Source organism: Rhododendron vialii, chromosome 2a, assembly GCF_030253575.1.
Source record: "Rhododendron vialii isolate Sample 1 chromosome 2a, ASM3025357v1".
Lineage (NCBI taxonomy): Eukaryota > Viridiplantae > Streptophyta > Magnoliopsida > Ericales > Ericaceae > Rhododendron > Rhododendron vialii.
In genome coordinates, this window is record NC_080558.1 from 21,107,594 (window position 1) to 21,123,089 (window position 15,496).

General features: G+C 36.6%; 1 protein-coding gene across 2 annotated transcripts; it reads left to right on the top strand.

The window, feature by feature from the left end:
• Positions 1-4,035: 4,035 nt before the first annotated feature.
• LOC131315853 (transcriptional corepressor LEUNIG-like) lies at positions 4,036-15,496 on the top strand. Of its 2 annotated transcripts, none has more exons than XM_058345066.1 (15): positions 4,036-4,396; positions 4,529-4,626; positions 6,311-6,420; positions 6,510-6,739; positions 7,517-7,574; positions 7,657-7,759; positions 8,808-8,857; positions 8,946-9,173; positions 9,931-10,078; positions 11,022-11,131; positions 12,236-12,385; positions 12,526-12,681; positions 13,170-13,286; positions 13,482-13,682; positions 15,035-15,496. In XM_058345066.1, exons 1-15 carry the CDS (start codon positions 4,362-4,364, stop codon positions 15,185-15,187), a joined length of 1,947 nt encoding a protein of 648 aa, XP_058201049.1. In that variant the 5' UTR covers positions 4,036-4,361; the 3' UTR covers positions 15,188-15,496. The 2 variants fall into 2 exon arrangements, with proteins under 2 accessions (XP_058201049.1, XP_058201050.1); XM_058345067.1 differs by having other exon boundaries at positions 4,055-4,396; positions 7,526-7,574.

The following is a 15,496-nucleotide window of genomic DNA, read 5'->3' on the forward strand; positions in this document are numbered from 1 at the left end:
TCTAATTTAGCTTCATTCATTTATTTGCAGCTCTACAAAAAGTTTCACTTCATCCAATTCCAGAGTGACACTCTTGTTGGTTGTCGTGCCTTGCATTTTGATGGAAGATCTTCTTTGGTGTTTTTTTTGGTTCCACTTTGATGTTTTTATTGTTCTTTGGTTTTAATGAATGCCTAGAAGACTACAACTGTATTGTTTTCATTTGGTGTTTGCTTTCATTTGGTGTATGCTCTGTTCTAGAACTGTAATGCTTTAAGTCTGCAAGATAAATGATTATATGCTAGTGTTTAATTTTTGCTTACTTACATAACAAAATCCGTGGACAAAACCGTAACCGATCCGCGAGTCACGAATTGGATTGGAACCGAACCGTAGGACTTTTGGTCCGGACACGGATTTCATTTTCAAAAAACTGTGACTAGCGGTTCGGTCTTCCGATTCCTAGGAATTTGAATCGAACCGGACCGCGAACAACCCTAATGATAATTAAATTAGGATAAAAGTATAATTATATATATATATATATATATATATATATATATATATATATATATATATATATATATATATGTCGGGGTGGTTATTCGGAGCAAGGTACTTCCACCCCGAACCCGGTTAGGTTTTGGAATTTTAACCCAAACTCCAACCCTATACCCGAAAATGAGTTAAAAACTGCCGCGTTCGAAACGGGACGGATTCGAGACCGTCCGATTGCCATCCCGAAAATGAATTTTACTTTTTTAGCTTCAGCTAGGCTTTGAAAATCACATAAGTAAGTTTTATTACCCTTTTGAGCTTTGACCAAGAATTGTACGCTTGATTTTACCCACTCATTATTGGTCCTCAGATCGAATCAATCTCAACATAGAAATTACTCCCTTCGTCTCATTTTGATTGTCCATTATTCTTTTTGTTTCTTTTGTGTCTATTATGGTATATCTTTCACTCTAATGTTTTTTATAATTTCGACAACTTTGTATTATAGAACAAATTGAAATTTATCAAATAAGATCTATATTGTATAATTTTGAAGATTCATATTAAAAGATATAAAACATACGGTTTCCAAAATGTCTATGCTTACATAATATCGAGATAATTTTTTGTATATTTAAACAACCCTCATAGAACAATGTCACAATGGAGGTTTGTGCTTTTTTCTTTCACTACACACACTGAATGGTAATATTTATGCTCAGTTTTGCTAAGTTTTTTATTTTTTAAGTATTTATTTTTTATTTTACGAGACATGTTGTTCTCTCACAATACATCACTTTTAATTCAAAAAATAAGAACTTATTTGAAAAATAAGTACTTATTTCTCTTAGTAGGACAAGGCATCAGTTAGCACAAAAAAGTTTAAGTATTGACTCCACTGCTTGAGGTCAACCCAAATTAATTGTCATCTCATGTGTAGTAACCCTTATCTGGATGATGCTACGGTGTTCCCGGTCATTTTGGGGACACCGTAACTTTTGGCATAACTGACCATTAAAAGCATAACAAAAATCAGTGATGTGCATAAGCAAAATCTTATAAAGGTATAACCCTCAAAATCTTCAGAAATTTTGGGGATTTTGGAGGTTATGCCTTTGTAAGGTTTTGGTTATACACATCACTGATTTTTGTTATGCTTTTAATGGTCGGTTATGCCAAAAGTTACGGTGTCTTCAAACGGTGGGTGGACACCGTAGCATTTCCCCCCTTATCAACTTGGAGATTGACAAGATGTCAAGACCTACTGCTATAATGAGGTGCCGACTCAATTTGATTCTCAGTTCTCATGTAGGCTCCTTGTCCCGAAGGGACATCCGATAAAATTGGAACAATACATGTAGACTTCTTTGGATTGAATTTTTTTTTGGGTATTTTTGTCACCTTATATGAATTTTATTTGAATTTGATTTATAATTTTTCGATTCCTTTCACATAGACAAACGATTGGATATAAAAATTTAAATCGAATTATATTGTCACGAGAAATGACCATTACATTTGGATAGTGCTATAGTGTCTCTTGTCATTTTAGAGACACCGTAAATTTTGGCATAACAAAATTATTTACAGCATAACCAAAATCTTTAAATAGCATAACATGTTATGCCATTGCGTGAATCAGAGGCATAATCTTGTGCTATAGTGTCCCCGGTCATTTTGGGGACACCGTAATTTTTGGCATAATTTAACCATTATGAACATAACTAAAACCTATTATAAGCATAACAAAACCCAAACAAGGCATAACCAAAGAATATCCAAAAAACCAACCAAGGCATAATCAAACCCAATCAAGGCATAACTAACAAGTTATGCCTTGCTATGGTTCTGTTATGCTCATAATGGTTTTGGTTATGTTTATAATGGGTTTTGGTTATGCTCATAATGATTTTGTTATGCCAAAAGTTACGGTGTCCCCAAAATGACCGGGGACACCGAAGTCATTCCCTATAATCTTTTGGGAATGACTTCGGTGTCTCCGGTCATTTTGGGGACACTGTAACTTTTGGCATAACAAAACTATTATGAGTATAATCAAAACCTATTATGAGCATTACCAAAATCATTATGAGGATAACAGAACCATAGCAAAGCATAACTTATTTGTTATGCCTTGGTTGGGTTTGATTATGCCTTGGTTGATTTTTTGGATATTCCTTGGTTATACCTTGTTTGGGTTCGGTTATGCTTGTAATGGGTTTTAGTTATGCTCATAATGGTGAAGTTATGCCAAAAATTACGATGTCCCCAAAATGACCGGGGACACCATAGCATCGTAACTTTTGGGGACACCGTAATTTTATTAAAGGATATGCTATGGTGTAGATTTTATTAAAGAGAGAAGTAATTACGGTGTCCCCAAAATGACTGGGGACACCGAAGTCATTCCCTTTATTAAATTCAAGCTCATCTTCTTAAAATGTAGTTGATATTATTATATGGGATTGTGGAAATTTACATTTATACGAAGTCATTTAAAGGTTGTGTCCAAAACTTGTCAAGTGTAAATTAATGATGCAAAAAAAAGGTTGTGTCCATGCTCTGCTTTTAATGATCTTACTGAGATTTTCATTAGGTTTGACAACTAAAAGTTGAATTAATGTATGAGATTTTCACAATTTGGACCACACCACTCAACTTTGTAAATTCACAATTTATGACTCAATTTGGACCACACCACTCAACTTTTTGGATATCTCTCATTAAGATGAAAAATATTAAGTAAAAATTTGACTCAAATATAAGAGCATGTACATCAGTTGTGAGCAAAAATGACTATGAGCTGTACATTTTACCTATCCATTCTCATCGAAAATCTCATCTCACTTACAGCAGCCTCTCTACTTTACCCCATCCAAACCGGCAAAAAATATTATAATAGATACAAATAATATTATAATATTATAGTAGAAAAAAGGAACCAGTGAGAATAAGAGAGTGGGAGGGAGGTGAGAGAAACAAATAATATTATAATAAATACATTGTGAACAGTGGCTCGTTATATACACCGAGCATTTTTTGTGAAGGAAAAATGGCTACCAGTTTGCCGAAACTGGTGCAGCCTGTTTTTGTGTCCTAAATTAGGTAAAATACCTAAAAGTGTTCATTTGGCTACTCTTGTGTACATGCCCTAATAAACATACAATAAAATAAAATAAAAAACTGTCTCCAAAAAGTCTGGAAAAAAGTATGGCAAGAGGCCCTTACTGTAATCGCTATGGATCTCAAACTAAATTAAACAAATGGAATAATCTTTTTTTGGTAGTAGATGAAATAATCTTTAAAAAACAAAATTGACTTTTTAAAAGTTCAAAATCTGCACAGAGTGTATTCCCTGAAATCCCCACCGATTGCAAATTTGGAGAAAAATTTTAATACATCGGTTATTGGTAATGCCTCCATCACATCGGATGAAATCTATACAGAGGTGAAACCCACATCATATAAGAGAATATTACAGATAACCGTTACATTGAAACTCTTTTCTCGCATATTTGGGTTCACCGTTTTCCTCAGGGGTTTTCCCTTTTTTTCCTTTTCTCCTTTTCCCCAAGGGGTTTCTGATTACTACTATATAAACCCTCCGCCCTTGTCTCTCTCATTGCAGTATAAAAAGGAAATAAAAAGCCATCGTTCTTTGTTTGTCTAATTGTCGTTGTTTTCTCTGTCCTCTTTGCATGGGACTCTCACTACTTCCTTCTTAGCCTTCTGTTTCTTCATATCCCAACTGGGTTTTTGCCTTTTGATTACTTCCCGTGATAAATTTCCATCTGGGTCTTGTTTCCAACTCTTCCCTGCCAAAAACACTCACTTGGGCACAGTTTGTTTTTGTCAAAAAAAGGAAAGGTTTTTTCTTGTCTGTCATGGCGTCTCGTGTAGACTGGGATGCGGAAAAGATGTGAGTAGATTATAGATATGCTTTAATGTTATTTTTGTTTGTTATACTCCTAGAAAATTTATTTTCTTGATTGATTTTTTTCTCCCCAAAAATTTACGTTGCGTTTAATTGATTATGCGGTGGGCTTTGTAGGCTCGACATGTATATATATGATTATCTGGTGAAAAGGAATTTCAAAGCAGCTGCTGAGATGTTTGCACGGGACGCGAATGTTTGTAATAATCTTGCTGGTACGTTTTCTCATCCACATTCTTTTCAAGTTAGTTAATTTTATTTTCTCTTTAATTTTGAATTAAGAATGTTTTAGCTTGATGATCTAGAGAATCCATAAGGGTAGCCCTACTGTTATCGATTTTTTATTTTTATTTTTGCTAAGTAAAAGGATGGGAAGAGGCTACAAGTGGAATGTCCGATTTGAGCCATGGCTATTATCTGGGAAGGCGAGGCCGTCACCACAACTCCACCAAAGTGCTAGAGTGGGCTGAGGGCCTCCACACAGCAAGGCCCTCACAGCATCTGGTTCACAGGACTACTACCCGCAAGTGGGATTTGAACCTGCAACCGTATGGGGGGACTTTCACCCTTACACCTTAGCCATCTAGGCTACCACCTTGGTGGTTAATGTTGTCAATCGAGCCACTGTAAATAATTGACCTTTTTTTTTTTGGGTTAATCGGGTATATGTATCAGCTTACGCACGCTTCGATTGATCCCAAGTTCATGAAGATGAAGTTAAGGGCTGAAAAGCCTCGTGTGACCCCAAGGTTTGGAATGTTTGACATTCGTAGAATTTGACCTTGCGACCTCTTGAGGAAGCCTTTGGTTGTTGTCTCATGTGCACTCGGCCAAACTCCTTTAGGTTAACCGTACATTGCAACCTATGCCATGACTGGGGGATATATGGGATTTACCTAGCAGGATGGGTCCAAAGTGGCTTTGTCTTGGAGGAGTCCCTAACTCCCTTCTTACGAAGAAAAAGAGAAAGAAATTGAGAATGTAGAGAACCTTCTTTTCATTCCGTTCTATTCCAAATTGTATTAAATCACAACTATTTAATGATGCTGAGGGTTCTAAATACCCAGTGTACTCTTATTTCTCCTTTTAAACCAAAAAAAGAGACCCCTCAATATGATAGTTTAATAGGTAATTTTTAGTATTCTATATTTCCTCTGTTAGTGCAGTATTTTGCTTAGTTTTGATGGTTGTATTCTTAATTAATTGCGCATTTGGTTTATTTTTTGGGAGAACAAATTGGATAGATGAACTGAAGGAAAATGCTATACAAACTAACAAGCTTACACAAGTTTTTTACTCACTCATATGTTAGAGTATAATGGCACTTTGGTATGTGAAATGACTCAAATGAGATCCACTTGAATGATCCGGACAAGAAGTGAATCAACTGATTACTATCTGTGAAACAGGAATAAGATGATAGTAGAATAGAAATGACTATGGATCCCACTTGTATAACAAGATAGGAGTCATAGGACATGTCATCTATGTTAGGAAAGTTTGTACAAGTTCGTTAGTTTGTATTAACACCAGTGTGGATCGAAATTGATGCGCCTAGAAGTAATTGCTATGTAACCCATACAAGGCTCACAAGTAACTGTTTTAGCCCTTGTTTCTCTTTTCTCTTTATTTCTTCATTTATAGTTTTGATGTTTTTTTTCTCTCTGTCTGCATTGTTATATCCTGATTTCACTCTCAGTGTTCATCAATCACTTGCTACCTAATGTAGTAACTGAACATGTACTTCCAATGCATTTTAGTTGTGCTTTCTTGTCGTTCAATGAGTTGAAAGATCAGTGCCATTTTTCATAAATAAGGATGAAATGTTTTTCTCAATTCTATGTCCCTGTTGCTCTATAATATGTGACCTTGATTGGAAATCTGGAACTTTTGTTTCAGTGATCAACGAGCCATATGGTTTCTTGACTGAATGGTGGACAATCTTTTGGGACATATATTCTTCTAGGGAACTGGCACGTCCTCAGGCCATGGAAAATTCCACCGTTAAGGTGCGATTTTGATGAATTTTGAAGCTTTCATCTACAATTTTCCCGATTCTAAGAAAATGTGTTTGAGATATTACTTGTTTAACCCTCAGCTTACTCAAATGATGGAGAATGAGCAACAGAATATAACTCATACAGTGCCAAACCTGAATCAGCAGAGGGCCATGCAGTTTCCTCTAAATATGAATTTTGACAAGATGACGGGGCAACAAGAATCAAGTTTTGTGGCATCACAGCTTCCTGTCAGCTACTGCAATCCCAGCTTACAGCATCTCAATGTCGATATATTGACTCCCTCAAAGCCGTCTTCAAGCCATGCTAGGTACTTCAAGAACGAACCTGTATGATATGTTTGGGCATATTTTGTAGTTTGTTTTGTGTGATTCAAAATAGATGTTACGTTTTTGGGATTTCATTTGTGATATACTGATTTCCATCTGGTTATGTTTTTGTATCTACATTGGGTAGACCTGTTTATCTATGTTTCCATGGACTCAATACGAGTCTTGTGTGCATGAAAGCGGTAGGTCTTCCTAGATGGCTAAACTTATATCTTAGTATCCAAAAGTTGGAGATGGGTATGGGACACCTTGTGTTATTTGTATGGTGCATTGTAGGTGTTCTTAGAATGTTGTAAAATATTTAGAAATGTACTTGATCTGATTCCCATCGCACACTCTTACACATGTATATTCATCAGTCACATGTATGGTGGGAATATAGAAGAGTCCATGTATCTCTGTTGTTTACCTTAGTGGCCACTAAATGCTGATTTTTAAGATGACATTGATAAGAATTAAGACCAACGAATATTATACTTGATAAGGTAGGAGAGGCAATTGTATGCTTCCAATCTCCTTTTGGGTGCGATTTTCTTGCTATCAAATTGCTCTTAGAAAGAAATGTATTAGTTTAATTTGAATTTCACTTCCTTTTCATATTCGTTTGGTGTTGAGTTGCATTGGCATGAGAAGTGGAGCACACTTCTACGGTGCTTTTTGATTCAAGCCTTGCACTTTTATAAAGGATATCATTACGCTATTTGTTTGCTACTTATCTGTTTAGAGGGATACTGATGAAATGTTTTACTTGGATTGAGGCATTGCAGCCAATTCCAGCAGCAAATTCCTCATAAGGCTCAACAGCGGACTGCGAGAGTATGGATACATCTATGCATAAATTCTTGTGCAACACCATATTTGATGGTATGGAATTGAAGATATATTACCCTTGTTGCAGGATAGAAGCAGTGGTGTTAATCTGGGGAGAGCTAAACGTATGGACGCAACTCTCTGTGGAAAACCAAAACCAATGTTGCCAAGAGCAGGGCTTCATGATGCGGGTTTGTTTTCTTCTAATTTAAGTTATTTGCCAGGGAAAAGTTTAGATCTGCCTCACATATTGGCCTTTTCTTTTGAACAGTATTAATCTCGTGAATTTAATAAAAGAGATATCATGTGAACGTGTTTTCGTACTTCGCTAATATAGTGATTGTCTCAAGATGTTACCTTCTGATTTTTTGCCAGTTAGCCTACTGTTTTACAATATCTCTTGATATGTACACATACGAATCCCTTTGTCATAAGTTTTGGTAAGGTTTGTGCCTAAGCAACATCAAAGACAAAACCTAGCCTACAAAAACTTGTACCACGACCTGAGAGGCTACACAAAAGACCACATAAGGTGTGAAGGACAAACCACTCAAAACAGAGACCATAGGCCCAATTCAAAGCATCAGCATTACGTCTGTAAAATCTTCAATCTTGCACTCTTCCTAGTAGGTTTTGACAGAATAGAAAAGGAGAGGACAAAATGTATTTGTTTATTGCTAATTTGCTACTAACATGACAGCTTAATACGTGAGTAACCATAAGGTCATATTGCCAAACCCTAATTACCCTGTAATGTCTAAATTACCCCTAGGTTATAAGAGAAAACACAAAAACCGTTAAATATGGTATTATTATACTTGCACAGGTTTGAGACATGATTTATTAGGCTTGATAGGGAGGTTACCTTTAGACTTTGCCTAGCAAGCTAATATTTGTCATTTTCTATTCAAGTAGCTTTTCGTTTCACTCTAGAAGATGGAGTACTAGCATACTTGGTAGCCGTCTAGAATTACTTCCTCTTTGCATGCAATGTCCACAGTTGTTTGGTGAATTTCAATAGTCATGCTATTAGTTTCACTTGAAATTTCTTTTTTCTCACAATTCAAATGGCTTGTTGAATTGGCTTTCCTTCCCCTTGTATTCCTATGTGGTGTGAGTGCTTGGATATTTTTCATGAACTGAGGGTCCTAATTGGTAGTGGGGAATCTTGGGATCACGGCTTGTTAAATTGAGTTTAGACAGTCTTGAATCTTATTTCACGATGTTTATCCTTTCCAGGGTTGGAAAAGGGGGCCAATCAGATGCTATTGAAAGAATGGCCTTTGACTGTAAGTGGCTCAATAACAGTTGCATATATTTTCTAGTTTTGTTTGCTATCAGTTTCAACCTGTAGTTGATTTTGTTTCTCTCTTTCAGGGAATTGGCCAAAGTAGTCCTAGCATGTCTTTCCCAGTACTGAATTCTTCTTTACCAGTGCCTAACCAACAGCAACAGTTACATACCTCGATAGATCATCATCAACAATATCTTGTGTCCCATGTAATTGCAAAACCACAAGTGAAAGCAATATGTGCTTTTCAAGGAAGCATTAACAATTCGGGAAATATGCTTCCTACGAATGTCATAAGTGGGACAGATAGACAGGTATGGGACGTTGGAATTAAGCAGTTGTTTCCTCCAAGTTTGCAGCAGTGGTCCAGAATGAATGACCGCACTTGTTATGTTATTGTCTTTATCTTCTTTTATATATTTTGTTCTCTAAGGAATTCATTGGTTTTAACAAGTTTTCAGTTCAATAATCTATTGACGTACCTGCATATCTGTCTCAGTTTAATTTTATGTACTGCAATCTATTGATGTACCTACATATATTGTTATTAGTACTTGAGTTCTCACAAAAGAGACAATAATGCATTTCTCACTGGTTGAGGAGAATGCTTTATTGCAGGGGAATCGTACTCATGACAGTTTTAGAATGAGATTGATTTTCTCTCCCTTTCTGTACAATCACCTGATTGTTTTTTTCTTTTTCACGCAAATTTATAAAATTTCATTCGTGGAAAAGTGTATCAATGTGTGAATATATGAACATGGAGGTTTGTAATTTCCCATTAAAGAACAAAACTATTTTTTTGATTGTGTGAATCAGATTTTATATTTTTTTTGTGTGGATAAAGTAGAGAATAACTATGATGAGAATCAGTTCTTCTTCTAGAAACTGTTGTATCTTTTTTTCAAATTAGCACCTTACAGAGGGTGTGACCAGAATTGGGCCTGTAAGGGGTGCTCATATATTTTCTCGATTTTTGCGGTCTTATTTCCCACCAAGATGTCCTTATCTGGTGTCTATATCCATTTTGTTGGTCTTTGCAATTGTAATTTCTCTTGTTGTTTGCTGTAGGATGGCAAGGGTACTGAGGTGGAGAAATCCTCAGATGTTGATATGGAGTCTTTGTTGTCCCATGACGTTGACAATGCTGATAATACCGGCACTTCTTTCAGCAACTTCCCAACAACTACTACACCTTGCAGCATAAAAAATCAGAATGGTATGTGAGCATTAAACTTGTGGACTGTGATCTCGATGATTCACTTTATTACTTGGCCTGTTAATGAGTCTAAAATTGGAAAAACAAGGCTTGAACTTCAGCTACCTCCGTCACTTTTTTGTTTACTATAGTTGCGGAAAATGTCATCCGAATATTCAGGATATGAGGATATTCAGCCCAAACTTGTTTGTATCTTTGCCTCATCCCTTTGCCCAATTCAGTATCTGGTCGTGTTGTACAAATCCAAACAGTCTGGAAGATATTCTCTATTGATCAGCAATTTAAGCTACTATTGGGATTTTATTAGCATCTATAATCAGTTTGCAACATGGAGAAACTGGGAAAACTTTTTCCAAGTTTGATATATAAGATTTCTGTTACTGATCAGAGATTTATAAAAGAATATGCCAAAACCATATGAATCCTTCTTTGCATTAGAATAATGAACTGATAATGTCCGAATCATTTCCTCGAGTGGATGAGGCTTTCATCTCAGGAAACAGAAAATATTGTGCATCCTTTCCTTCAGCATATATCACACGATTGCAATATTTGGTGAGAATTTTTCCAAAAGATTTTTTTGAGTTATAGATCTCTCTTTTTTTTCTTTTCTTTTTTTCTGTAGTCAGCAAAGCAAAAATCATCGATAGATTGAGTCAATTCGCGGCATAGAACACTTTGGTGCTTCAATCTTGACTTTTGAGCCCTCAAGGTTCCACCGGGCTTTGGATGGGCAATGCAACATAGTACAAGTCATTATGGATGGAACTAGTTTTTACTTGTTTCCAAGAATATATGGTTGTGTCTCATTATTCTTAGTGAACTGAAACAAGAAAGGTCCTACAAGAATATTGAGGAGTACATAATACGGATGAGAAACAGAACAAGATATAGATACTGTGCAATCTTCTCAGTTCCATTCACTAAATATTCTATGTGGCAGGATTCCAATTCGAAGAAGTTGCTTCAGTCAACTCGAGCAATGGCGAGATCCTCTGCTGCCATTTTTCAACAGATGGACACTTTGTTGCTAGTGCTGGCCATGGCAGGAAGGTTTGACTTTAGAAATATTAAATCAACTGTTCATCTTAAGCTTTCTGGAAACTTGTTCGTAAGTAATCTTTTTCTTTATGAGCTTGGACTTAACCAGGCCGAACCAATACCTATCCCAATTCTGATAGCTTGGACCAGAATTATTGTTAAAACATCCAACTCAAAAACAGTTGGCAATGAGTGGACAGGCTACCCAGGCTCATATACTAGTTTTGTAGAGACAAGCTCTAACACTCCCCGCACGTGCGACCCCTGACCCGCACGTGGAGAGATGAACAAATGACCCATAACATTGGATCATACTGAAACAAGATGCACTTATGGCCCAAACAACGGGGTAATCAATCAAGAGAGTCTTTCCCAAAAGCCTCCAAAAGCCTAGCTTTCTAGCACTTGGTTGCTAGTGCTGGCCATGACAGGAAGATTTGACTCTAGCAGTATTAAATCAAATGTTCATCTTAAGCTTTCTGGAAACTTGTTCCTACGTTTCTTTTTCTTAATGAACTTGGACTTAACCAAGCCGAACCGATACCTATTGCAATTGTGGTAGCTCGGACCGTATATGTATCATTAAAGCATCCAACTCAAAACCAATGGATGATGAGTGGAGAGGCCGCCCAAACTCATATACTAGTTTTGGAGATAATAATTAACCAATGTGGGACAAGCTCTAACACTTCCCAACATGTGCAACCCCTGGTAAACAAAGGACCCATATCGTTTGGATCATAATGAAACAAGATGCACTTATGGCACAAACAACGGGACGGACAATCAAGAGAGTCTTGCTCAAAAGCCTAGCTCTAACTTGTATATCATATACTAGTTTTGGAGATTATAATTAAGCAATGTGGGACAAGTTATAACATGTATAATTGTATATCATACTCATTCAGTTCAAGCTCTCTTATTGAAAGTATTATGCTTTCGTATCCTTTGTTGCATTCTGCTCTGTCAAGTGCTATTATTTCTGTTGGTTTCACTTGTTATCTTGACATCTCATTCCACTGTATGCCTTCCCTTCCTCTCTCTAGCATCTCCTTCTCAGGAAGTGACTCAGTGATAGGTTATAAACTAGGACTAAGTTGTTTATTTCCGCTCCAGGTCTTACTTTGGAGGACGAGTACTTTTGATTTTGTTAATACCGCAGAAGGTCATTCTCATCTAATTACAGATGTTCGGTTTAGACCAAATTCCAGTACTTTCGCCACATCTTCCTTCGATAAAACAGTGCAAATATGGGATGCGAAAAAAGTAAATCTCTCTCTCTCTCTCTCTCTCTCTCTCTCTCTCTCTCTCTCTCTCTCTCTCTCTCTCTCTCTCTCTCTCTCTCTCCATGTGAACATTTATTTTATTGGTTGTAAACTTACATGTTTCTTATCCATGGGATGTAGCCAACCGATCCACTGTTTAGGCTTTTTGGGCACACTGAACAAGTGACTTCATTGGATTTCCACCCAAGAAAGACGGATGTCCTCTGTTCCTGCGATTCTAATGATGAGATTCGACTGTGGAGCATTAAACAATGTGCTTGCACAAGCATCTTTAAGGTCAGTATACACGCTTATGGAGAACAGTACAATATCTTCAGTTTTTGCAGTTTGACATGTCATTTGTCCATATAATTCACCATTTTAAATCTATCTTCATGGTTCTTTGTCTTCAAAGTGATAGGCGTGTTGATTAACTGCGAGCCATTGCACATATATATCTCCTGTGGTTGGAATCTGAACTTGGCTTCCTTGTTTGATAAATGATTGGACAGAAGATATAGTCAACATCTCATTACTTAAAAGAAGACGTATTCAACTTGATGGATGCATTTATTTATGTTCAACTGATTGAAAATTGGACAATTTGTTGTGAAGTTCAAACTTTTTAGTTTTGAATAATGAAGTATTTGCCTATTCTAAGCAATAACCCCTGAATGTGGAGTTATTCTGTGACTTGCGTCTAGTCTTGTTCTTTTCAAGATGATTTCAGCATTTTGGGTTTCTCTATTAAGCTTTACCAATTTCTTCCCACAAAACTAATGCAGGGAGCTACGAGACAGGTTAGATTCCAACCTCGACTGGGGAAACTTTTGGCTGCTGCTTCAGGAAACAAAATTGGCTTATTTGATGTGGAGACTAACATTCTCCAATGCTATTTGGAGGTATGCCCCTGATTACATTCTCCAATACCTCACATTACAGTTGAGATGCCAAATTTATTTAAGTAAGAAATTAAATTTACTTATACAGGTTTTCGTTATATTCCTTTTCCTTGATAAATCCTTCCACGCGTTGATGGTCCAAAGGCAGTTAGTGGTCCCAATTTCTAGTTATTTTTCTGTTTTGTGGTTTTCAAGGGACATGTCAAAGAAGTCCGTTCGATCTGCTGGGATTCAAGTGGGAGGTACATTGCATCGGTGAGCGAAGAAAGTGCAAGGGTGTGGTCATTTGCATCGGGTGGAAATTGCGTATATGAATTGCACTCTAATGGCAATAAGTTTGAATCCTGCACATTCCATCCAGGATATTCTCTTCTCATGGTTATTGGTTGTTACAAGGTAATGAAGATGCATTCAACATAATTATGTTCGTTATTTAGCTACTTCTGATTGTACCTTTTCTAGAAAGGGTGGTCTTATATGAATTGAAATTAATCATCTCAATCCATGAGACTTGTTCCTTTTCTGAAGTCCCTTGATTTCTGTTAATGATATGCTGTCTTGGGTGGGATAGTGTGTTTCATTTTTTGTACCCCTTTTTTGTCAAGGAGAACTAAGGTTGGTGTCGTAATAGAATACAGCCGCAGGATCCACCTTTGTAAGGTTAAGCTTGTGGGAAGGGAGCATTTTCAGTGGTATAATTTTCTATTAGATGTCAGTCTTTTTAATTTTATAGTAGTAGTTTACTTATGAAAAAAAAAATTATAGTAGTAGTTACCACTGTTTTGTGGACTTTTTATGAATATATGAAGTATCTGCGTTGGGCACCCAACACTTAGATAAGGATATCTAGTATCTGTCCAGCAGGTGCAGTTGGGACCTATGTCTATCAAGCTTATTTAGCTATTTGATGTTTTACCATATAACTAGCTTTAAAGCTGAAATGTTAGGCATGAAATTCCTATGTCACCTTGTGACATCATTGTATGATTGTATCATATCATTGGAATGTGCATATACTGTAAATGAGAGTAGATGAATCTGACACTCAAACACATACCTACACCCAATACCCGTTACCCAAGCTTATTTGACATAAGTAGGTATTGCCGATTGGGGATAACAACAATGTGTGAACAAAATACGAGAACACGTTCTACATAACGAACACACTATGTAGTGAAAGCAACTTGAGCCATTTAAACGAAGAAGTCTTGTATGTATATATATATATACACACACCACGGATCAAGTGAGGGATCCCTCACTTTGTTAAAATGCGGAACTTTCATTTCCCGATCAAATTTTGAAAATCCGAACCGTTCAATGTGTGCAGAACGTGATTTTAAGGGTCCCCACGAGAAATCAGCAAAAAAAATGACCGGGAAGGGCTTCATCCGAGCAGTTTTTTTTGAACCGTTCAATGAAAACTGCTCGGATGAAGCCCTTCCCGATCATTTTTTTTGCTGATTTCTCTCAGGGACCTTTAAAATCACGTTCTGATCACTTTGAGCGGCTCGGATCATCGAAATTCAATCGGGAAGGGGAGTCCCGCATTTTATTTTATATATATATATATATATATATATATATATATATATATATATATATATATATATATTTGGGTGCGTGGAAGTCTTGTATTGTTGCTGCTGCTTCTTTTCCCCTCAATTTTTTGTGTTACATTTCTGGTTTCAAGATAACAGTGGAATTTCTCACTGTGGAATCTTACAACTTGAGCATTTTTGCAGTCTATAAAATTGTGGAATCCAACTGATAAGAGCAGCAAACCTGTAACAGTCGCGACCGCACACAATGGTATAATTTCTGCTTTAGCAGATTGTCCTCAGAATCAAATGATTGCTTCAGTGAGTCATGACCGATGCATGAAATTATGGAGATGATGGTGGTTTGTTTCTTTGTACAAATGGACAATTTTGCATTCCATAGGTTTCAGATAGAACCCAGAAATGGATAGGCTATTTTGGAAGTTGCAGCACCGGCAATAAGGCCGTTGCTGAATATACACATTTTTTTATGTAGTTTAGATAGATGAACTTTATTCATTGTTTCGGGTATGTGTGTGTGTGTGTGTGTTGCTTTAGTGACTTTCTGGATCTTAGGGTTTTTGTCAAGCTTGAGAATGTTTTGGTATATCTATGATTTCAGTTCATTAAAACTGTGATGATATCATTGAGAATGTTTTGAGATCA